The sequence below is a fragment of the Leuciscus leuciscus genome (genome assembly GCF_965113295.1).
Source record: "Leuciscus leuciscus genome assembly, chromosome: 11".
Lineage (NCBI taxonomy): Eukaryota > Metazoa > Chordata > Actinopteri > Cypriniformes > Leuciscidae > Leuciscus > Leuciscus leuciscus.
The window spans coordinates 31,569,454-31,595,947 of NC_138735.1; the positions used below are offsets into that span (position 1 = coordinate 31,569,454).

The 26,494-nt window shown below is 38.1% G+C and overlaps 1 protein-coding gene across 1 annotated transcript in view; it reads right to left on the bottom strand.

The window, feature by feature from the left end:
• Positions 1 to 2,146: 2,146 nt before the first annotated feature.
• The window catches only part of LOC309508907 (uncharacterized protein), a 108,282-nt gene continuing 83,934 nt past the window's right edge, over positions 2,147 to 26,494 (bottom strand). Inside the window, exons 3-4 of the mRNA XM_082183452.1 lie at positions 19,957 to 21,253; positions 2,147 to 2,454 (exon numbers count right to left, since the gene is read on the bottom strand). Of these exons, the coding sequence (XP_082039578.1) occupies positions 2,171 to 2,454; positions 19,957 to 21,253 (1,581 nt within the window). The 3' untranslated portion in view covers positions 2,147 to 2,170. The remainder of the gene's footprint in view (positions 2,455 to 19,956; positions 21,254 to 26,494) is intronic.

Consider the following 26,494-nt stretch of genomic DNA (forward strand, 5'->3'; position numbering starts at 1 on the left):
TAGAGGAAGCGGATGAACAGCCTAACATTACAGTCGCGGAGGATCAAGAACAGGCCAGAGATCACAACTACACCCTTGACTCCGCAGGTGGACGAGATGCCGATGCTGCTGCCGAAACCATCAGGCAACTGGAGGCTGAGGTCAGGAGTTTAGAAAGACAACTGAGGAACCTGTCCTGCACACTAAACATTAACAAATACTGTGCCAATCAATACATTTTCAGATACCTTTTCAATCAGAGAAGGTGTTTTGGTCGTTTTGGGAATCGGTTGCCCCCTCAGCATCCAGGCTAGTCTACAGGAGCAGAGCTCAGAGGACAAGCAATGTCATGGCATTGGAGAAACCGAGCCCGAACCGGAGGCTGGAACTCATAATACGCATGAGCAGGCCATCAGTGTTCTCACGGGTTCACGTTTTTGAAGTTTGCGCAGAAAGAACTTAAGAGTTTTCTGTTAGAACGGTGTCGTGCTAGCGGCCCCTAAGTTAAAGGTATAGCGGAGGATCTTTCCGAATTTTAGATAAGAACCGCCCTCTCCACTTTTTGAAAAAATGCACATGCGCAACACTCTGCTCCCGAGAGGGAACGCCTATTAAACGTGTGCGAGGTTCTCCTCGTGCACGCTCTGTTTACAAGTTGCTGTCGGCATCACTCATACAAGATTATTTTCCAAAAGAAGATTTGCACTTTTTCTCCAAATAGCATGCCAAACTTTACCTGTCGAGTAGAAACTTCACGACTGAGGCATCAGTGGGAAGCCCAACCTGTGTTTTCAGCGCACGCCATCGTGTGAAACAATCTCCCAAAAACACTCTGATCTTGTTTCTCTCTTCTGAGGCCTTTCTCTTCTTCTCACACAGTTCGTACAAACTTTTTCTCTTGCGACCCTCAGACATTTTCAAAGGACCCGGTGAAACGGCGAGCTTCAATGAATGGCTTAAACCGTAGCTCTAGCTCACCACCACACATAAACACCTGAAAGTGCGCATGCGCAGAAAGCGAAAACTAAGGTGTAATGTGTGTTCAGAGTGTCTGTTTGGATGATTTTCAGAGCCATTTGAAGCCAAAGTTTGAATCAGATTAACAATAATGTAGTTTTGAATAAAGTGTTGGTCAATTATTTTATTTTTGTGGTTTTGAATTTGCAGTTACAGCTTTAAGAAATGTGTTAACATTTTCAGGAAGTGTGTCTTAGCAATGAAGCACAAATAAACATAAAACAAATCTGCACCAATTTAAAAAAAAAAAAAAAAAAAATTTTTAATAATGAGACAAATGTGATACAAGTGAAAGCATTTCATATTCTTTCTGTACTATATTCATAAGACAAAATGTTAGCACCACTTCAAAGACAATAAATGAAGCAATAAACATGTGAGCACCAAAAAATTAATTTACAGGTAAGTCCAGATTTATAGTCTAGTAGAGTTTTTATTAAGTTTTTTATTACACAACTGTCTCTCACTATATTTCATGAATGATGGTACTCATAATTTTCTGATATGGCCTCTAGGTGGCAGAGCTTAGTGACTAACAGTTTCTACAGCCACTGTGACGGTTTTAATGCACATCAATTTTCCAAAACATATCAATTCTATCTACTTGCTGATTTTACAATATAATAATATTGTCTTGATTTACAACAGTATCTTACTGCCGAAACTCTTTGCATTATGCTGGGGTTAATTTCATATTGCAAGAAATTACAACATAATAGTCTTTCTGTTTAATTTAGCAGATGCTGTTTATTCTAAGCAACTTAAAAAGGAGAAAAATACAGATATTTTCAGGATCCTTTATATATATATATATATATATATATATATATATATATATATATATATATATATATATGAAATTAATAATGAAATTAACCCCAGCATAATGCAAAGAGTTTCGGCAGTAAGATATATATATATATATATATATATATATATATATATATATATATATATATATATATATATATAAAAGCTGGCTTATGCTAATGTGGTGTTGGATGCAAAACTCAACTTGTGACCACAGATGTTAAGTTGCAATCAAAAATACTTTTAATTACTTATTTGTATGTATCCCAGAGCTCCAGAAGGACATGCTTATGAACAAAGCCAGAACATTTTCAGGATCCAATTCCGATTTTCCTTGTTTCATCGTTTGTGCTGATGATGTTTATTATTTAAATAATCTTGAAATGTATCTCAGAGTTCCTAGTTTTCCTTCTCCTGCTCTCTTCTTGATGTTTTCCAGTATTTCAGCTTTTTCAGGCTCATTTATTTCCTTCATCTTATCAATCAGAAAATCAATGTGCTGCAGTGTGTTCAGAGAATCAGTGTTAAGTGCGATCTTCTCCAGAGTTTGCACACAGTCAAAAGCTTCAATCACCAGCTTTATTTTTTCTCTCTCTAATTCTCGCAGTTCTTCTTCCAGCTTCTGGACCACAGACACACCGTCACCAACTTCATACTTAAAGTTATAATTATTCTTGAAATATTTATTGTTCTTCTCCAGAGCTTCTTGAGTTTGTTTCAGCTCCTTTTGCTTTAGTTCTGTCATGTGAACACGTTCTTTTAGAGTAGAGATATTTGCCTCCAGCAGCTTCCGTTGTTGCAACACATCTTGAGTCATCTTCAGGGATTTTGGTTGTATTGTGTAGAGAAACTTGAACAATCCTTCCATTCCTCTAAAACTGAGATCCCATGATTGATCCAGCATATTTTCACAATCTTCCTCATCTTCTTCATCAGCAGCTTCTGACTGACAGTTGTTAAACAGGAAAAACACAGGCTGATTCTTGTCATTCACTGCACACTTGACTTTAGCCACTTTAACAGCCATGAGAGCATTTTTAGGGGGCTTTCCATTTGAGTATGTGAAGATCAAGACAATGTTTTCAGCAATATCTCTCCCAAATAAAGACTGAACAGAATCAAACATGTATATCTGTCTGTCAGAGAGTCGATTCTGTAATGCTTTAATCACCAGACACACTGCATGTATTTCGTAAATCTCTTCTTCAGATTTACTCAAACTAAGCAAACGCTTGGCGATCTGTTTATCAAGATCAGCTCCATGTGTGTCTCCATATCCTGGTGTGTCGATGATTGTTAAATGGATCGGACTCTCTTGTGGATAAAACCCATAAACAGTGATGCTGGAGGTCTGACTGTGAACTTGTGATCGGTCACACTGATCATCTGTGATCTCAAACCAAACCTTGTCTTCTCTCTTCACATCCAACATGTAGTTGATCATCGCATTGATCAGGGTTGTTTTTCCTGTTCCTGTTTCTCCCACCATCAGAAGGGTTTTATGGGGTTTGTTTTTGTCTCTCTCTCCAAAGGTCATTTTACTATATGGTTCAGATTGATCCATTTTCTCTGTCTTTGTTTGCAGACGATATCGAGCAGGATTTCCATCTCCAATTAAGATGCTTTTCTCGATGAGATCATTTTTGTTCTGTATGTAAAGCACAAAAAACACAATAACAATAAAGATGGTCTTGCATAAATGTTCTACAATGTGATATTTTGAAATCATCATCAAATTATAAAACATCCCTGGAATAATAAAGGCCCTTTCACACTAACTCAACCAAGAAAAGGTAAGCATTATACATTTATTGTTTGTTATTACTTGTATGCTAAATGCCAGATTAGAATTGATGTAATGTTTTCTGTTTTGTATACTTAAATTCTTTGTTAGTTCATTTGCATCCCACATGTCTTCTGTGAGGCTATCTGGTTCCCTACAGTAGCAACTAACCCTTTAATGAGATGATATCAGCAATGCTTCTCATGTGAACATCAGAACAGTGATTGTGTTGGAGGATACAAGTAATGTGAAAACGCCTCAAGATTACAATACCAGTGTTTAATGATGTATGAAATTCGATAATGATGTATGAATAATGATTAATGAAATTCTATAGCTGATATTTCATGAGTGTTCATCATACCTTTGTGAAAACTTTTGTGACATCAGATTCAGCGGTGTAGTTGAGTTTTCCCACCGATACACATTTAATATTGTACTCAGTATCTGGTCTGAGATCAGTCAGAGTAACTGTATTCTGGTTCTTTGACACAGTTCGAGATCTCCAGTCTTTCTCTTCCTTCATTTTGTACAGTAATCTGAGCTCCTCTGTATCAGGACCCGGTGGAGACACTTTCAGGAACACTTGTCTATATCTGACATCTTTAATGATCGGACAGTCTGGTTTTGATGGAGACGTGAAGCAAACGGCTTCATTAGATTCATTTTCATACAGGAGAATGCAGGAACCTGGATGCTTTTCATGGTCTTTAATGGAAAACATAAATTTACTGCTTTGACTGCTATATAACGTCATCAGCTCTTTAAACATGTTCAGCTGTTCTCTCATTTTCTCCCTGATGCTTCCAGTGAGCCATGATTGAGACGCCACATCAGGTTTCTTCTGTGGATTTCTCATCATTTGAGGATTCATGTAATTTTCTTGCTCATTAAGCAACTCATCTGGCAGCTCAAGAGAACTGAAAGTGTAGCAAAACACATTCTCCACCTGAATATCAGACAAATACGAGTCCAAGCTTCTGTTCACTTCAGCTCTAAAGTCCATTAACTGTCTAAGAAACTCATTAACGGTGTTTAATTCATTATCTTTCACTGTGATCCACTCTTTCAGACTCTTTTCATTGAATGGAGACTCATCATGAGCTTGAAGAAGATCCTTCAGAGCACGAGACTCTTTCTCACAGGCTTTCACTGACTGGATCACAGATTTAATTCGGTCACTGAAATCTTGTCTGTACGTTTGGCAGTTTTGCTGCATATCATGTATTTTCTTATGAAGTGCACTAAAAGTTGTTTTCCTGGTGTTTTCCAAAAGTAAATTGCACTTGTCTTCAGTCCAACTGAGATTTTGGACAGCAGACTCTTTAGCCTTGATGAGATTCTGGTTTATGACTGTGAGACGCGTCACATCACTCTCTACGGTGTAGTCGAGTTTTCCCACCGCTGCACATTTAATATTGTACTCAGTATCTGTTCTGAGATCAGTCAGAGTAACTGTATTCTGGATCTTTGACACAGTTTGAGATCTCCAGTCTTTCTCTTCCTTCATTTTGTACAGTAATTTGAGCTCCTCTGTATCAGGACCCGGTGGAGACACTTTCAGAACCACTTGTCTACATCTGACATCTTCAATGATCGGACAGTCTGGTATTGATGGAGGAGTGAAGCAAACAGCTTCGTTAGATTCATTTTCATACAGGAGAATGCAGGAACCTGGATTATTTTCCATTTCTTTTGATGCAACAATAAATTTGACCGATTTGATATTGTTTAAAACAATCAAGTGTTTAAATACCCTCAGGTTGTTCCTCATTGCCTTTTGGATGTCAAGCGCGAGCCACGTCATGTGTTCAGATTCAGAGCTTTTCTCCTCATTTTTTCCTTTCGTTGAAGAACTCAGGAAGGTCTTTTGTTTAGAAAGCAGAACATCTGTCCAGCTCAATGATGTGAAAGTGTAGCTGACCAAATGTTTTACTTCCAGATTCATTACATTTTTATTGAGGTTGTTTTCTACCATTGCTCCTGAGTCATTCAGTTGTGTGAGCAATGCTTTAATAATGTCAGATTATTCCTCTTTCTCTTTCAGCCATTGTTCAAGAGCGCTTCTTTCAAATGGAGATTCCTCATGATCATGTAGAAGATCGATCAATGCTGTGTCCTCTATGAATTTTCCACGGATCTTTGGTAAGAGAGAGCCGAGCTTCTTCATGAGACTCAATCTGCACTGGCCGCAGTTTTTCTTCATGTCATTAATTTTGTCATGAAATGCAGTAAATGTTGAAGCTGGCGTGTCTGTCAGAAGATCACTGCATTTCATCTCAGTCGTACTCAAACTCTCAATTACAGATTCAACGTCTGAGCTTAAACCTGTGCTGATTTCATGTTGAAACTTTACAACTCTTGAGAAAAGTTTGTCCAAAGGATAAAGCCAAACTCTCAGAGGAACCGCAAGCTCTTTGTTTTCTCCCAGCAGTTTCGGAAGATGTTCAAAAACCTTCATAGCATCTTCAAAAGTGGTCGGGTTATGTGGTAGCTGGAAGTCGCCATAAAATGTACACTTGAATTTTTGGGTAGCGGTCTTCAGATTGTCATTCAGATTAATGTTTGCACCGGCTGAAATGCCTTTTAGCTGCTCTAATGCAGCTTTTACTTCTCCTGCTATCACTCTCTTGTCTTCATTAGATGAAACTTCTCTATCAAAAACAAAGCAGGCGTCTGCTCCGTACAGCACTGCGGTCACTACATGTGTGGCAACGTCATCGTCATAGTGGGCCATGTCTCCAGCAAAGTGGTTCATGATCAGTTCTTCAAACTTACTGGTGGAATGATAATGTAATGTCAGTCTCTGTTGATTGAATGATTTCTTGGTGTCCTTGAGAAACTTGGCAGCTCCAGTTACACTGAGGAGTCCTCCTAAAAGACTCAGTTTCAGACTACCATCAATATTCAGCAATCTAGACTTTTCATCAATCGAGTCTGAAGCGGTGACTGTGAAATCTGTATTGATTTGGGGTTTCTCGCTTATGTTCTCCTTCAGCTGCTCTTTACTCCAAAGTCTGATTCCTGTAATGGAGAAAAAATAATAATTTATGTATAAATACTTTATTCATTAAACATTAAACAGTAATTTAATCAGCCCCTTTGCAAAACGCAACTTACATTTTCTCCCAGTAGAACAACAGCACATTATTTTTGTGTTTCTTGCCCCCATTGACCATTCTCTTACATTTACCTTTAAATAAACTGTATTTACATAAATTACTCTGAGCAGGTGAATATCTAAATATAAACACTGACGGACTATCACATTAATAATGCCAACCATCATGATACAGAGCAACCAACACTCTCGCAGCCTGTAACAATTCCTTCCCTCGTACCTTAAAAAAAAAAAATTCCTTCACTCACAGGTCAAAATGACCCGAAGCCCTCAAATTATTTTTAAAAAAATTGTCCAGAAATCTTATTTCTATTTCAGTTTGATAATATTGTTCTATTTCTATTTATTTGTGGAGATTTTTATTTGTATTTACCTTTAAATTACTAGATCTTATCTACAATAATAAATATATATGGAATTTAAGCACATTATTTATTTTTTATTTTTATTTTTCATTCTCACTATTTACATTATTTCAAAATAACTTAACATTTTATGCATAACCCTGTTAATTCAGCTCAAAATATCTCACATTGGGTGTCTGTCTCTTGTTGAAAAGTTTTTATATAACATGACATTTCATGACTCTTGCCACTAGATGGCCTTATAGCTCTATATGCAGCAAACGAGCTGTTCCTCTGGGTCCTAAAGTCAGTTCAGTTTAGTATGCATTCAGATACAATGTAGCCATAAAATATTTTTTTATATTTTTAAGTTTTAGCATTTTTAGTTTGAATTTTGTGAATTAATTTGAATTATGTGTCCTGAAGAATTCCTCGCATTCCATTCATTCCTAAAGAGGTCAAATTGACCCCAAATTGATTTGTTACTTTTTTTTATCAGAATCAGAATCAGAATCAGAAAGAGCTTTATTGCCAAGTGTGCTTGCACCCACAAGGAATCTTTCTTGGTACTGAAGCTTCCAGTGCACATATACAAATACAAATACAACAAGAAACATAGTAATACAAATTCTAAGAATAAAATATATAAAAAAAAAAAAAAAATAGTATAAAAAGTAAAAAAAGGGGTCACAGTTGGGTTTAGTCTGAATAAACATTTACAGATTATGAACATATTTACAGTATGTTGAGTAGTATGAATTATAATATAAATATAAATATCACCTGAGTTAGAGAATATTACACTAGACAGTGGGAGTCTAGTGCATGTTACAGATTATGAACATATTTACAGTATTTTGAGTAGTATGAATAATATAAATATAAATATCACCTGACTTAGAGAATATTGCACTAGACAGTGGGAGTATTGCACTTACAGGCATATACATTGGGGGGCATGTTAAGTGTTCAGAAGGGAAATGGCCTGTGGAAAGAAACTGTTCCTGTGCCTGGATGTTCTTGTGGCCAGTGATCTGTGTCACCGTCCTGACGGTAACAGTTCAAACAGGGGGTGTCCAGGGTGAGTGGAGTCTGTGATGATTTTACCTGCTCTCTTCCTCACTCTGGAAGAGTACAGGTCCTGGAGGGTTGGCAAGGGGGCACCAATAATCCTCTCTGCAGTCCGGACTGTCCGTTGTAGTCTCCTGATGTCCGATTTGGTAGCTGAACCAAACCAGACAGTGATGGAAGTGCTTAAAACAGACTCAATGACGGCTGAGTAGAACTGGATCAGCAGCTCCTGTGGCAGATTGAACTTCTTCAACTGGCGAAGGAAGTACAGTCTCTGCTGGGCCTTTTTCACAATGGAGTCAATGTGATTTGCCCACTTCAGGTCCTGAGAGATGGTAGAGCCCAGGAACCTGAATGACTCCACTGCTTCCACAGTGCTGTTCGTGATGGTGAGAGGGGGGAGTGCTGGGGATTTTCTCCTGAAATCCACAATCATCTCCACTGTTTTGAGTGTGTTCAGCTCAAGGTTGTTATAGCTGCACCAGACAGCCAGCTGTTCAACCCCCAGTCTGTAAGCAGACTCGTCACCATTTTGGATGAGACCGATGACAGTGGTGTCGTCTGCAAATTTCAGGAGCTTGACAGAGGGGTCTTTAGAAGTGCAGTCATTAGTGTACAGGGAGAAGAGCAGTGGGGAGAGAACGCACCCTTGGGGGGCGCCAGTGCTGATGGTGAGGGTCCTGGATGAGAGCTTCCCCAGTCTCACTCGCTGCTGCCGGTCCGTCAGGAAGCTGGAGATCCACTGACAGATTGAGGATGGCATGGAGAGCTGAGTCAGTTTGGCTGTGAGAAGATCAGGGATGATGGTATTGAAGGCCGAACTGAAGTCCACAAATAAGATCCGTGCATAAGTCCCAGGTCTGTCAAGATGTTGCAGGATATAGTGCAGTCCCATGTTGACTGCATCATCCACAGACCTGTTTGCTCTGTAAGCAAACTGAAAGGGATCCAGCAGGGGTCCAGTGATGTCCTTCAGATAGGCCAACACCAGTCTTTCAAACGACTTCATGACCACAGACGTGAGAGCGACAGGTCTGTAGTCATTAAGTCCAGTTATTTTAGGTTTTTTGGGAACCGGAATGATAGTGGAGCGTTTGAAGCAGCAGGGAACTTCACACTGCTCCAATGATCTGTTGAAGATCTGCGTGAAGACTGGGGCCAGTTGGTCAGCGCAGGCTTTTAGACAAGCAGATGAGATGCCGTCTGGGCCTGAAGCTTTCCTAGTCTTCTGTTTTTTGAAGACTCGGCTCACGTCCTCCACACAGACCTTAAGCTCAGGTTGGATGGCAGAAGGGGGGAGGAGAGGGGTTGCAGGAGGTGATGGTGGATGTGTGAAGTGCACATCAGAGCGGGTGTGAGGTGTGAGTCTGGGCTTCTCAAACCTGCAATAGAATGCATTGAGAGTGTCAGCCAGTTGTTGATTCTCCACAGATCGGGGGGATGGTGATTTGTAGTTGGTGATGTTCCTCAGGCCTCTCCAGACTGATGCCGGGTCGTTGGCTGAAAACTGGGTTTTCAGCTTTTCAGAGTAGCTTCTTTTAGCAACTCTGATCTCCTTTGTCAGTCTGTTTCTGGCCTGGTTATACAAGATTTTATCCCCACTTCTGTAAGCATCCTCTTTGGCATGACGAAGCTGTTTGAGTTTCCCAGTAAACCATGGTTTATCATTAGTGAATGATAAGAATGTCCTGGTAGGAATGCATGTATCCTCACAGAAACTGATATATGATGTTACAGTATCTGTGAGCTCATCCAGATCGGTGGCTGCAGCTTCAAAAACAGTCCAATCAGTGCAATCGAAGCAGGCCTGTAGATCCTGCTCTGCTTCGTTGGTCCATCTTTTTACAGTCCTTATTACAGGTTTAGCTGATTTCAGTTTCTGCCTGTAGGTCGGTATAAGATGAACCAAACAATGATCAGAGAGCCCCAAAGCTGCCCGTGGGACGGAGTGATACGCATTCTTTATCGTGGTGTAACAGTGGTCCAATATATTACTGTCTCTGGTAGGACATGTAACATGCTGTCTGTATTTTGGCAGTTCACGGGAGAGATTTGCTTTGTTAAAATCCCCAAGAATGATTAAAAGAGAGTCTGGGTACCTTTGTTCCATTTCAGCTACATGTTCAGCCAGCTGTTGTAGCGCCGCGCTCACACACGCGTCTGGAGGAATGTAAACATTCGCGAGAATGAATGAGGAAAACTCCCGTGGCGAGTAGAAAGGTTTACAGTTTATGAAATGCACCTCTAAGTTAGGAGAGCACATCTTCTTCAGTGTTGTTACATCTGAACACCAACTTTCGTTAATGTAGAAACACAATCCACCACCTCTCGTTTTCCCCGTTAGTTCCGCGATGCGATCCGCTCGGAACAGCTGAAAGCCCGGCAGATGTAGTGCGTTGTCCGGTATGGCTTCACTCAGCCAGGTTTCAGTGAAGCACAGAGCAGCGGAGTTTAAAAAATCCTTGTTAGTGCGGGTGAGGAGAAGAAGTTCGTCCATTTTGTTAGGAAGAGATCGGAGATTTGCAAGATGAATACTGGGGAGTGCAGTGCGGAGGCCGCGCTCGCGGAGTTTCACCAGCGCGCCAGCGCGCTTCCCGCGTTTGCGTCTGACCGCGCGTTTGAACAACACCGCTGCCCCTCCGACGAGAATGTCCAGTAAAACGTCTGAGTAATCAAAATCTGTAAAAAAGTTGTCTGGTGTGTGTTTCCTAATGTCCAGTAGTTCGTCTTTGGTGAAACTGATAGGAAAAGAATGACTAAACGCAGAACAAACCAACAAAAACAACACAATAACTGGAGAGCTCCACACCGAGGCAGCCATCCGCGGCGCCATCTTGATCATCTTCATCTTATTACAACCACATAAACTCCTGGAATCCAGTCCATTTTCTTTGTGTATCCGTGGTTCAAGTACAACAAAAGTCCTATGGTCTTGGACCACTCTGATGAACACTCAATTTTTAAAGATTTTTTTAATGAGATTCAGGTCAAAATGACCTGAGGGAAGAATGAGAAACAAATCAAACTATAAAAACCAGAGTAAATGAATAAAATAATTGAAATACTGAAAAATACACAATACAACTAATAATAAAATCTCAATATATCACATAACATGACTGATAAAATAGTAATATATTTGCTATGGGGATTTAAAGGCCGTAAGATGTGAATAAATGCTGAGAAAGCTTTTAAAATGGGGCTTTAGTACATTAATATTGCTAAATGATTTAGTGCATTTAATATTGGAAGTTCTTTACTATAACATCATAGATAAGTTATTTTACTCTAATCATTTATTGAAGGCTTCACAGACTCTGGTGAACAGTCGTTGATCACCTGGTACGAGAGCATCTCTCCTGCAGTCATACAGCATCCCCAGCTGGAAGGGTCTCCCTAGAGCTGCAGTCTCTATTGAATTCACTCCCACTGGATCCATGCTAGACAAAACACAGAAAAGAAGAAATCAACCAGTGAGATTACTGATAGAGGTTTGACAGATATTTAAAGCTAATATTCATAGCTATCAATTCGGAAGTTGGTTCTTAAATATGAGCTTTAGCGCCATCTGGCGAGTCTATGAAAAAAGCCCAATGCCTTAAAATTCCTCAATTTGAATAAACGTGTATTGTAGTTGTTAAACTTTTACAGTTAGGATAATTAAGCCCGAATTCAGTCTATTTTTTAGGTAAACAAAAGGTGAATTTAAAATATAATTGAATGGTTTCTCTAAACGTCAAATAGCCTACACAAAACAATCAAAGACTCAATTTACAGTGTAGCTATAAGTCTTGTCTTACCCTTTCGAAGACAGTTCAGTGTCTGTTATGACTGGTTTCACACATGGGGAGTCTGGGTTACACAGCAATGCTGCAAAATTCTACTAAAGAAGACCTAAACAAACTAGCATATAGGCTTGATGAGAGAAAGTCGTCATTTGCGTTTCCACTGAAGGACTGATACAGCGCAAACTGATGTTTATGAAGAGAAGCACATTCATATTCAGTAGAGCATATGAAATATGCGGATGTGTCAAAATATGAGGAAGTCCAGAATCACGGAGAAGAAACAGAGGGACATTGACAAATGAAATATTAATCTAAAAAAAAAAAAATGGCAATGCATGATTTGTGTTCATCAAGCAATGTCGGGTATTTTTTGATAATAAGAGTTGCATTACACATTAATATATTAATATATTATGCCACAATCTGTAATGATCCACATATCGGATCGCAATCGGATTTGAAACACTCGCCGATGAGTTATGAGCTGAGAAAATGGATTAAAATGTCTTAAATATTGATGCTAACTAAATTAAACTAACCCAGCAAACATTTGGACGTTTAATGACCGTTGAAAAGACGTCCGACAGAGACGTCCCGTCATGGTTGAAAAATAGTTCCAAAATGAAAGTTGAACCGACGTCTTTGACGTCGTCTGGCCGTGAATTCCACGTCTTTTCTGCGCGTCCATGGACGTCAGAATTACTCTTCTTCTGGATGTTTATAAGGTGTGTTTCTGCATAAGTGTAGGCATATAAGCCTGCATATAAAATAATCATACACCCATTGTGTTAAATCGTGACCGGCGATCTAAACGTTTCACATCTAAACTTGACAAAGGTTCTAAAAAGGTCCAAAATCGGTCCGGTCAGACCTGAACGTCTATAAAACCGTTTAATCACGTGTACATCAACACATTATTTGTGGACTGAAGCAAAAAATAGTGCTATAATTTAGCACAACATTTTATTGTGAATATTACATTTGAATGTCTTCCAGTTGTTAGAAATAGTACAATGTGGTAAATTCTATGGTAATGGCATTTTCTCTAACAGTTTCACATTAAGGTTAAGCAGACATTAATCAAACCAGAATATAACAAAAGTACAGGAACAGTCAACGCATTCTATTTTTAGAGTCTTTCTATAATATTCCATCATTGATGAATAGAAGTCAGAGCTGTGGCAGTACTAAGTTTCAGTTACTAACAGTCTTGCATTACTGTTAAACAGCCATAAATAAGTTTTTAGAGTCTATGAAGTTTATGGGTTTATGGTTTTTGTTTTGTTTATGGCGCATTTTTTTATAACCACCACCCCCAGCTGTTCCTGGAGCGTTCTTCAGGTGTTCCTCCACTGCTGCATCAATGTCTGAGTCTGTAGCATTTGGGCTCCACCTCATCACAGCATCTGAGGAAAGAGAATGGTTAAAAAAAATGTAAAAAAAAAAGGCTAATTTCTAGGTAAATGTACTTTTTTTTTTTTTTATGTCGGAAAATAACCATGTTATTTTACTGCATAATAATCTTATGCCAATAAAAGATGTTCTGCATTAAATGTTCGAATAGTGAAAATAAAAATAAAAAACAGCATTTGCCCCCTTCAATACTGAGCCCTTAAGAAAGACCCTTCACTAGGTGTGTAACTGTAAAAGTGAAAAGGACATTTCTGATAAAGACAGGTGGTCTTTTAAAGAATGTCCCCTGAATAGATAAAAGTTAACAATAAAAATTCCATTAATTTTAGACAAGGAACAAGAGTTTTTTTTTTAATGTCATAAGGCCAAAATTACCTTGAATTACATCGTACAAAGCGTCCGTGTAGCGTTGAATGACTTCTTTTCAATTTGGCCACCACTCCTCATATTGAAAATCGCCATTAAAGCATTTGACATGATTCTGTGAAAGAAATTACACAGTATTACTTCACCTCAAAAAAAAAAAAAAAAAAAATTCCAAGTAAAGGTCAATTCAGGGGAGACTGAATTGACAATGAGCGAAAACAATGGTATCAATAATCATTCAATACTTGGTTAAATACTTGTACTTCTAACAAAGGTTGACAACAAACTCCAAATAAGCCAGTGTTTTAAACACACCATATATAGTTAAGTTAAATTTTATTTCTGTGTCATGCCAAAGACACCACAAACTTATTTAGCAAACATCTTCTGGTCACATATACAAGTCATTCGGAGAAATACATGAATACAAATATATACATACACATATACACACACACACAGCATATACAAACCCCATGGCTGGAGAAGACCATTAGCACACATACCCTCACTTCTGTGCTCTCTCCCGAATGCAGCGGTCAAGAGGCAAGACATTTGGAAATTCTGTTAATGAAAACAAAACACACAAACTTAAATAAGAGGGTAGTTAAATAAAAACAGTAAACAATATTACATTAAAAACAAATGGGTGAAAAATATTTAAGGTAAGAAAGGACACTTTAATCAATAAACACCATAACTATATGGTAAAAAAAAACAACAACAACACACACCTTTATGAAGGAAATTAAACAAGAAACAAATGCAATGTCTCTGGTTCTATAAGATGGCCTGGAGAAAGATTCCTGAATTCTACGTCTGACAGATGGCTGTTCGTTGTGTGACCCTGAAAGAAAAATTGCAACTTCATGTAATTTCGTCAAGTACAACAAACTAAATCACGTTTTAATAACTTCACTGAAGTGATTACAAAATTGGTAATCTTAGAGTATGGTTAGAGAGCAACTTTGTAACAGAGCAAACCTGAGCCATTAACTTAACTACCTTAATATAGAGAGCACATAAACTGCCCTCCAAGTGACAATAATACACTCACAATACATTCCAAATATGATAAAAAACTGAAGATTCGTTCTTTGCATACAGACAGGATTTATATTCATTATGCAAAAAGGCACGGCCATAAAGCATTACTTAATTTAAAGCTGAGACCATAGGTGAGGAATCAGGTAAAGTTAGTCTCCTTGATACTTGCCTATTTTCATTGTGCATTAACCTCACCTGCACAAATAGTTGATTTTATGGTAGTGTAAGATATAAACACAGTAAATCACAGAAACGTTTTGGGATACTATGTTAACATTTATGAAAAACACCTCGGGTGTTTCTCAATATGCGTTCTTCAGCGATCTTGCGTCCTTGTGTTCTCGTTTTACGTCATCATTAACCGTCGAAGTTCAGACCCAATTCTCAAGAACGCAAGTACAGAGGACGCATGAAAGAACCCGGATGTGTTCTTGATACCGAGGATGCATCGAATGCAGACTTGAGCTAGTACTCGCCTGGTGTCCCAGAAGTCATTGCGGCCGGTTCCGAGTTCGTTCTTCCAAGGAAGCTTGTCAAGACCGGTCTCCACGAGAACACAAGTCCGTTCTCTGCGTTCTTGGAATTGAGAAACAGCTCTCCTGACTCGTGAAATATCCGAAATGGTCCGAACTAATAAACGGTCCGTAAGCACAAACGAGTAGCGCAGTTTCGTTCCGCTTTAATTTTTTTTTTTTACCATTCGCTGCTGGGTAAATGTTGCGGTCGCAAACTATAACAAAATTTGGTCTCACCGGCAGAAAAAAATTAGCCTGGTTCTACCAGACTCTCGTACATTTAATTTGTACAAAGAGTCTGGCCCCTCTCCATTCACAAGCGTTAACTTCATTGAAGGCGGGTACTCTGTTGAAGCAGAGAGTGTCTAATGTTACATTTATAATACAAAATGTACTTACCCAACAGCAGATTTTTTTGTAATTCGGCAACAGAACAATGCACCCTCAAATCCTGCTCGCCTCGCTGTTGTAGAAAAACGGGAAAATGGCTGCGTTATCGCGAGATAATACATCATATCGTGGGATTTTGCAATATCGCGAGATTTGCTACAACATCTCGGTGGCACAGTTTTGATGTGTAAAGCACGTCAGTGTAAGTCTTTTCAGAACCTCTTAAAAACTACTTGGGGCACTTGAATTAATTATTGCAGTATCAACCAAGGTGTAAGCATAATTGCTTTTGCATATTTCATAAGGATTTCATAGAGGGTCATGATGGACTATAAATGCACGTGTAAAGGACGTCACCTACTGGACGTCCACTTAAAACGACTATAATGCAGTGGCTTTGCAATCACTTAACCACACTGGGCACTTTGTGATTATAATTTATTTAAACAAGATAAAGTAAATATATTTACTTTGTATACAAATCGTGTATTTCATAAAGATAATTCCTGTTTTTTTCTGGACGTCTTCACAACCTCTTAAAAACTACTTGGGCAATTAAATGAATGATTGCAGTATTAACCATGCAAGAATTAAGCACAGCTTTTGCATATTTCACAAGGATTTCATAGAGGGTCATGATGGACTATAAATGCACGTGTAAAAGACGTCGCCAGGTGACGTCCTCTCACCAAATACACTATATATTGAACTACAAGTAGCTAAAAGTCAAAATAACAATTATACATGCAACCCCATAGAACTGTAGACATGCACAAATGTATCTGAATGCATTTTTAGGAAATGTTCTGTGTTACATATTTTTACCAATTTATGCCGTCCTACCGCGACTATTTTTGGCCAGGGACACGACGTTGCCGTCGGACCGATGTTTGCTGGGAATATGGAAAGGTGAAATTGCATCCGATCCAGTCCTCTTGTTGTGTATTTAAACTCTTGCAGGTAACAAAATCGAAAGGTGTATTCACAGTAAACTGAGGGAAACACCCTCATGATCATGTGATTTAGAGGAAATATGCTGTTTGGTGGCATTTGTAGAACAATTGAATTCCTTTCCTTTTGAACACTCAGAACACATTGATAATAAACAGAGTCAGAGGTGACATTTTAGTTTTTAGATGTTCTGAAATTTTAACTGTGTGTTTGTGTATTGGCAATAATCTTTAATCGTGATCTATATCTGTTGTAGAATGAAAAATAATCCCTCCATGATCCATGATGACAAGAATAAAACAAATGTTAATTTAAAAACAAACAAACAATCACATATAGTGAAGAATCTTGTGAGTCTTGACTGTTATTGCTGTAGTCCAGGTTTGGCTGAAGGCTACAGTTTCTCCGATCAGAACAATGATGTCTCACTCAGGTTATAATCTAAATCGTTGTTTTATTAAATGTGCATAGATGTGTGGTTCTGTGAATACAAAATACAAATATAAATATGGATATAAACATATAAAACACAACTCAATATTAATAAAGCTTATTTGGTAAATGAAGGTAAAATATAACACAAAATTACAATCTCTTATGATGAGAAACTTGAAATGGGTGTTCAATACGATGTATATACTGTATATATATATATATATATATATATATATATATATATATATATATATATATATATATATATATATATATATATATATATATATATAAATATATACAAACTGTGTGCGCTAAAGCTGTGCACTGTGCCTGTAAGCATATAAGAGCTTTCATGAATGTGAATATTGATTAAATAAAAAACTGTAATATTGATCCCTGCATTTCACAGTTAAATGAACACATTTATGCATGAAAAATGAACAAAAACAAACTGCTGGTTAAATATATGTATTGATATAAGTGAAAGCATTTAATAATCTCTCTGTATATTCTCAATAAATACGTGAAGCAATAAACACAAGGCCCAAAAATGTCATAGAGAATTAACAGCACAGTCCAGATTTATAGTAAAGAAGAGCTTAGAAATGTATATCATTTGTCTGTGATACAATCTTCTCCATTAAAGTTTCAATGGAAAGATTTACTTATCTTGGAATTGTTGTTACCATTAAATATTGTTCACTTTTAAAGGCCAACTTTACCCCTTTAATTTCCAAATTGCAAGCGAATATTCAATTTTGGAGAGTGAATAATCTTAATGAAATTTTTACCACAGATATTATATATTTTCCAGAATGTTACAATCTTTCTACCTAAATCCTTCTTTAGGCAGTTGGATTCAATTATTCTTCCTTTTTTGTGGGGAAACAAAAATCACAGAGTTAAGAAGGCACATCTCTGTAAAGATAAACAAGAGGGAGGTCTGGCACTCCCAGACTTTCGTCTTTATTACTGGGCTTCTCACATCAGACAAATTTCAATGTGGTTGGATGATAATAGTGTTCGTCCAGATTGGCTCCAAATAATTTGTGATCAGTGTTATCCTTACAATCCGGGAGCGGTGATTCTCTCTCCTGTAACTCTGAATCATTCTAACTTTAATAGGAATATCATAATAGGAAATACATGTCGGATCTGGAAACAGATCAAAGATAAACAGATAAACAGATTTCAAGATAAAGTCCCTTTCATTTCTAACTCCTATTACTAATCCATCATTTACACCATCAAGATGGGACCTTTACACAATGGGAAGAACTGGGTATATGTACTATAGGAGATCTTTTCTTTGATGGGGTTCTAGCATCCTTTAATCAACTGCAACAGAAATGTAAACTTCCTCTGAGTCTTTTTTTTTCTTCTTTTTTTTTCTTTTTTTCTGCAGATTAGGAATTATATACTGTACGTGCTCATACACCTTCAATGGACACTACATCACCCTCAATCATTGATAAATGTCTTGATCAGTGTAAAGGAAGTAAAAAGGCATTATCAACTTGCTGCAATCCTTTAATTCTCCCTCTACAAAATTTCTTAAGGAGGACTGGGAGAAAGAACTAGGAGTGGAAATTTCTGAGGAAACTTGGCTGAAGAGTTTAAAAGATATTAATGAACATTCTATCAGTTCCAGACACTGCCTTATTCAGGTTAAGGTCATTCACAGACTGCATTATTCAAAAAAGAAACTGCATCGAAGTGGTTGAATTTTTGATGTGCTTTCAGAAATTTTTAGGGTGAAAATGCAGCCAGACCCGGCACTCATCATTCTGGGACTTTCTGAACATATGCATCCATTGTCAGGGCAACATGACATCATGACTTTGCGTAAACATACACGCCACTTTCAAGTCAGCACAAATTGATTGCATCTAGTTTAATTACGGCCAAGAACTTACTCCTGTTGTTCTGGAAGAAAAAAGAGGTTCCTACTGTAAAGTTATGGCCTGGAGAGCTTCTACTTTACATTTGGAACAAATCAGATACCGTTTGAAGGGAAAATTTGAGCAGTTTGACAAAATCTGGCACCCTTTTAGCTGTTATCTATAGATGGAAACCATGTGGATTAATGCATCTTTTTGTTAATGTAATGTTTTAACATTCCTTCATCATACCTTTTCAAGTCAGTGTAAACAGGTCGGGTATGGGATGGTTTGTTTATATTCTTTCTTTTTTTTATTATTAATTATTATTTATTTACTTATTTTTATTATTGGTAAAGAGACATCTGTAAGATTGTAAAAAAATATATTTCAAATTGTCTTCCAATAAAACTTACTTGACAAAAAAGAAATGTATATAATTTTTCACCTGTTGGATGATATTTGATTACATGCACATCATTTTATGATAAATAACAATGTTCTGGCTATTTGTTGCTTGTCACTGCTATATTTTCAGTAGTATCTTAGTGTACAATCGAATATACAAAATTCAAAGTAATCACTTTTACATTAGTTAATTTAGCAGAGTTTATTTAAAGTAACTTACAGATGGAAAATACAGGCAAGTGTGATGATAGAAAAATTATGATCAATGATAATATAAATTAAATCACATGAAGGACGTGCTTTTGAACAAAGCAGAAACATTTTCAGGATCCTATTTTCAATGTCAGCATCATTTGAGATATTATTTGTGATTATTTTTTAAATAATCCTGTAAAGTATTCCTTGCTTTTCTTCTCCTGCTCTCTTCTTGATGTTTTCCAGTGTTTTGGCTTTTTCAGTCTCATTTATTTCCTTCAAATTCTCAATCAGAAAATCAATACGCAGAAGTGTGAACAGAGAATCAGTGTTGAGTGCGATCTTTTCCAGAGTTTGAACACGGTAAAAAGCTTCATTTATCAGCTTTATTTTCTCCATCTGTAATTTTCGCAGTTCATCTTTCAGCTTCACAGACACACCGCTTTCAATCTTCCCATCATATTTCTTCTTTAACTCTTCATATGTCCTCTTCTCTTTCTTTGTCTTTGTTACATATATTTTTGCTTCTTTGACATGTTTGCTGTAGTGGCATTTATTTGTGCACACTGTACAGTGATTACCTTTCATCACACTGGACCATGAGAGATCTCTGACCCACCAGCATCCTGGATAATGACAGTTCTCCTCACAGACGCTGCAGCACATCGCCTCTTTGGCTTTAGAGCGATCAATATCAACCTTCTCTTTATAGGCCACTTCAACTTCATACTCAAAGTTCTTATTGTTCTTCAAATATTTCTTGTTCTTCTCCAGAGCTTTGTGAGTTTGTTTCAGCTCATTTTGCTTTAGTTCTGTCATTTGAACTCGTGACTGTAGATTAGAGACATTTAACTCCAGCTGTTTCCTTTGTTGTAACACATCTTGAGTCATCTTCAGGGATTTTGGTGTAATGTTTTCAATAAACTTGAACAATCCTGTCATTCCTCTAAAACTGCGATCCCATGATTGATTCCGCCTCTGTTCATGATCTTCATCATCATCTTCATCATCTTCTTCTTCATTAGCAGCTTCTGACTGACAGTTGTCAAACAGGAAAAACACTGGCTGATTCCTGTCATTCACTGCACACTTGACTTTAGCCTCTTTAACAGCAGTCAGGGCAGATTTAGGGATAGCTCCATGAGAGTGTGTGAAGAGCAAGACAATGTTTTCAGCAATATCTCTCCCAAATAAAGACTGAACAGCATCAAATATGTACATTTGTCTGTAAGAGAGTCGATTCTGTGTTGCATTAATCACCAGACACACTGCATCTACTTCATGAATCCCTTCTGCAGTTTTGATTAAGCTACACAAACTCTCAGCGATCTGTTTATCATTCTCAATTCCACGAGTGTCTCCAAATCCTGGTGTGTCGATGATTGTTAAATGGATCGGACTCTCTTGTAGATAAAACCCATAAACAGTGATGCTGGAGGTCTGACTGTAAACTGATGTTCGGTTACTCTGATCATCTGTGATCTCAAACCAAACCTTGTCTTCTCTCTTCACACCCAACATGTATTTGATCACCGCATTGATCAGGGTTGATTTTCCTGTTCCTATTTCTCCCACCATCAGAAGGGTTTTATGGGGTTTGTTTCTGTCTCTCTCTCCAAACGTCATTTTTCTATATAGTTCAGATTCATCCATGTTGTCTGTCTTTGTTTGCGGACGATATCGAGCAGGATTTCCATCTCCAAATAAGATGCTTTTCTTGATAAGATCATTTAGGTCCTGTAATGTGAAACATAAAAATACAATAATAATGATGGTCATGTGTAAATGATGTATGTTGTTATATTGTTATATATGTTATATTTTTAAATTATAAAATGCTCACTAACATCCCTTTTAACAACGAAGGTTCTTTCACATAAAGAAAAGCAAGAAAATGTAAGCATTTTATTTATTTTTTCTGCTGTTTCCTCCTGTGGTTGGTGGGGACATAAATTCTCAACTCCGAAAGGAATATACATATTAAAGGGGTCATATTATGCTTTTTAATGTGGAAAGTACCCGTTTGTGCATACAATCTGCAAAGTTACAAAGCTCATAGTCACCCACAAAACGATTTATTCTATCTTAACAGAGAACCAGACCAGCCAAAAGGATTTATATTGATTGAAGTCCAGATATTACTTTCTCAAAGGTCCACGTCACAGAGTGAAATATTAGCATAGTTCCGCCCAAATGCATTCGCAATGAAAGAAGACGAGATTTCAGTGAATTGAAGTGTTGTTGCTATGTGTTTAGATGCGAAAGCAAAACCGCTTTTGACTTTTAGAGGTTAAGATTTATATAAAAAGTTGTTCCTGAGCACAACCCAAAAGTTTGCTTGTGCACGGCACATTTTTTAACATACTTTGACTTTGTGGGCCCTATTTAACGATCTGAAACGCAAGTGTCAAAGCGCAAAGCGCAAGTAACTTTGTGGGCGGGTCTGGGCGCTGTTGCTATTTTCCCGGCGGGATAAATGACTCTTGTGTCAGGCGCAAATCTAAAATGTGTTGGTCTGAAGTAGCTTCATTACTCATAGGTGTGGTTTGGGCGTAACGTGAAATAAACCAATCAGAGCGACATCTCACATTCCCTTTAAGAGCAGGCGCGCTTGTTCCATGGCGGATTGCTATTATAACGGCGGATTTGCCAGGCTCACGCCAGGAACGGTTCACAGCCGAGGAGAGCAACGCTCTCGTCAGGGACGTTGGGGATGGAGAAACCCACCCAAATTAACTTCGGTTAAACAGGCGTATGATAATTTGGGTAAATGTGTAAGCTAGATGTATGCTTTTATAATAAATTGTCTATCTATCTATCTATCTATCTATCTATCTATTGTAATAATGTATGATTTGCAAAAATGAAAACTGCTGCTTCTGTGTAGATGAGAGAATCAAAGTGTATGCGCGTTGTGCACGCGCTACATTGATTATGGCCAAGCATGCGCCCTTAAAATAGCATATGAATAACATGCGCAACGCGCCACTGACTTTAAACTATTTTTTCCTGGTTAGTGGCGCAATTGTTTTCTAAACCTGCAAAATAGCATGAAGGAACGTTTGCACCGGAAAACGCCTCCTTTTTTGCGCTGAACCGCCCCGGGGAGCGCAAGTTCATTCCCTAGTTTAGCGACGTGCTTCTGTGGAGGGAAAAGCGCGCTTTGCGCGGGTGCAAAATAGGAATGATACATGCGTCAGTGTACAAAGTCAATTGCGCTGGGTGCAAGATAGGGCCCTATGACTTTATTGGTGTTTTTGTTAAAAACTTTTGCCATTGCAAGAATGAAATCCCTTGTTTTTTTTAATCATTACAATAATACCAGCATCATGTAGTGTAAATGTTTAATTGTAATGGATGTATTGCACAGGCTTTCGGAATTGACGAATCTGCAGCCGATTGTTCACATCTGGCGTAAGGTCACATCTTAACACAGTAACCAGTTAAACTGCAACATCGGCTTCCTGAGCCTGGAGAGCACAACACCGGTTAGACTCACTGTCACACATTCTGCTCAAGTCAAGCTTTCAAAGTTGGTTTCGATCGATCAGCTTGATCATCTAGCATTAACTGTGTTTATGTTAAAATGCGTTATGGCAATGTCATCTCAGACTGTCTAATGGCAGATGCGTAAAAATAAAAAGAGACATTTTCAGATTTTTGAGTGATCTTATTTTTTATGTCATATTAATTATAATTCAAATGGTTTTGTTTTGTTGACCACAATATTATTAGAAAATAATGCACACTGAGTTGGTAATGCTGAAGCATTTTTTAAAAATAATTAAACGGCCCAGAGTCAATTCTTCCGCTTATACTACAGTTACCACAACTCAAATCATTGTTCAGGTGATGTATTTCAAGATATTTGTCAGGTTTTTGCCCTTAAAACGCTCTTGTGTGTGGGACTAATTTCTTATGCATCTCGTCCCAAAGCCTCCGCTGCTGATTCCAAAACGTAATTTTAGAGTGAGTAATGGATGCTTGAGACACTGATAGCAGACCTGTGCAGTTATTAGAGAGAGAGAGAGAGAGAGAGAGAGAGAGAGAAAGAGAGAGATTACTGTTCACCAATAAAGGAACATGTAATCTCTGACAAATCAATTAAGCTGTTCTAATTCAATATGTGAATTAAATGTTACTATGTCAAAAGAATCAGTCCTCACTTTGATGTGTTGAAGTGTTTTCTCTCCTTTAATGTTTTCAAGCTGCACCTGAACACACCGAGAGAACTACTGACGGCTGTCAGCTAGAATGCGTGTTCTGCGCCTGCGTGTAAATGAGACAACTGTCTATTTCTGCAGATATATTCACAAAGTCCTTTTAGGCAAGTCGTGCCACTCGGCCGCCATCTTGGCAACACCTCCGGGCAGCTATTTCAGACTAACAAGACCAGGCTCCTATCTAAATGAATGGGCAGAGAGTCAGAACTGCACTTTCACTGGTCACCGGGCCCGGACATAAAAACTGCATGTATAGAAACAGCAGTAAAATATGATAAAAATCGCTGAAAATGTTTGATGACTTTGCCCCAAAATAAGGTTTAAAACGCATTTTTCCACACAGGTTATACTTTTACTATGCATGCGCAAGGGATCGTCTCCGCTGTCGCAAAACCTCAACTGTGCACATGCGTCAGTGGAACCAGACGATAGGCTTAAATGTTTCCCGGCTTGACTGTTAAAAACCAGATGATTGGCTTTCCAGCAGGAGGGGCGGGATATGTGCATACAACCGCCATCTTTGCCATTACGGGTTTTCCTTATATAGTTCTATTGAGGATTGAGGAAGTGGCATGTCTCTTAAATAAATTATCTCTGATATTCATCTATATTCGTACGGTGGCCCAGTCGTGCACAACACAACAAAATTTAAAAAGCAAACATAAGTTTACGAATTTATAATTTTACACAATGAAAATAAGCCCACAACACAACAGAAAATGTACAACACAACGAAATAAAGCCGCAACACAACGGAAATGCTTCTGGCCACTAGAGGGCTTTCGGAGCGTGGTAAAGTTAGTTTTCCTTGCCATTGTTCTATAGAGTTGGCAGTCTTAATATATCAATACCACGATTAGTTTTTACAGTATGTAACCATTGTATATCGACATAAAATATACTTCAAAATCACCTACATGAATTATAGCGGCGTATTAATACTGGAGAATGCTTTAATGCTACCACAATTCCACCAAGTGGTTAAAACGTATAATTTATTATAATTTATTACATGGCTTGGTTGAATTCTAATGTAGAATGCAGTCTGTTATTTCTTGATAACAGACAATGATCTATATAGAATGACTGGATAGCTCATGACGTCATAAACAGTGAAGCCACCGCGCCTCCATATTGGTATTCCTTAGTGAGCTCACACGTTCTATTGAATCAATAGGACATTTTATGATTTGACTGAAAAAACATTGCCTAACGAGACACAGTTTTTAAATATAAAGTCTCCCTGTACATTCTTACAGCGCAAACATCCTAAACATTTAAATGGGCATTTGTTTAAAGTCGGAAATTTTTCCTGCTTATTAAAAAATGGCAATTTCTTTGCAAAAGGAATAAAAAGCTGTACGAGAACACTAACTTAGTCGGCCTTCACTGAAGAGCTATCTTCACAGGTAAGAAAAACAGTTTGATACTATTAATTAAATTGTGAATGCTAAAGACCTATATTTTTTGTGAATTGGTGAATATTCAGGTGAATATTGTTTCGTGGCCACGAATTAATAATACCTCAGCACGTTATACTCATTTGTTCCCTCGTTTTACGATTTTGTGGCCACGTTGTCACATAAGTCGTCGTACCAACTAATTATTTAGATCAGTGGACAGGGCGCATAAGAACAAGCAGAGAGAGCCCCGGCCGCGCACTCTCACCGCCTTCAAACAACAATAACAATAGTGCACAGTATTGCTCTCTCTCCCTTGCGCATATCAACATAAATTGACACAATAACAAAAGGTCGAAAGACCGATTGTGTTTTATAGATTAGTAGTTTGTTCATATAAAGTGTTTGATTAGCAAGTACATGTTCAGGAAATGCATAATACAAATTGTATGGGTTAATGTAGGTTAACGGTAAACGGACTCTGCACGAAGCTCTTTTGAAGCTGTCAAATGGTGTTGCTATTGGACACTTAATTGTGATTATTGCTGCTCTGAGGTTTCTTATAGGCTAGCCTACTGTTGACTGTTTTATCGTTGTTTTTTGAAGAAGCAGCAGCATTACTCTTGCCTCAGAGAAAACAACACGGGCATAGAGCGACAATTTTGCATATACATTACTACTTATAGGGCTTGTATTACAACCTGTGGGCAGTTTTTCTACATCCTTTTGTGAACGTCGTTTTACACTTTTATGCTGCACAGCGGGTCATCTTAAAAGTGCCGTCGGAGCTACCAATCTCTGTATAACAGGCGTTGGAGCCCTCTGCTGGTAGGGAATCGTAAGATGGCCGCTCGAACACTTCCGGTGGCTTCACTGCCTACTGGCAGTTTAGAACATAGACTGTAAAAAAAGATGGACGACGCCCCTTCGCTCTCTTCCATTGATGAGAACTGAAGCCGCCAGAGTCCCGATATGGCGCTGACATATTGGAACTTGAGTCTGCGCAGTAGCGATCTCGGGACCAGACCTGCACAGTAGTGAGCAGGAAGTAAAGCCGCGAAATCAACGCTCCGCCCTCACTCTCGCAGGGAAAGTGCATTCTGCACACTTTTTAAAAAATTTATTGCAGTATGACAAGAGGCTTATTAAAATAAAGTAAATACAATCACCTCAGTCCTCCGAAGATCCCGAAAAAAATATCCGTTGGTGCTTCAGTGACTACTTCGCTCGGGGAACCTGTCAATCACAGCTGTCAATCATGACGTTACACCACCGCATCACGTAACTAACTAAAAACCAACTTATTTTTGAAACAGACACTTGAACTTACATCAGCGTGATAAAAACGACAGCAA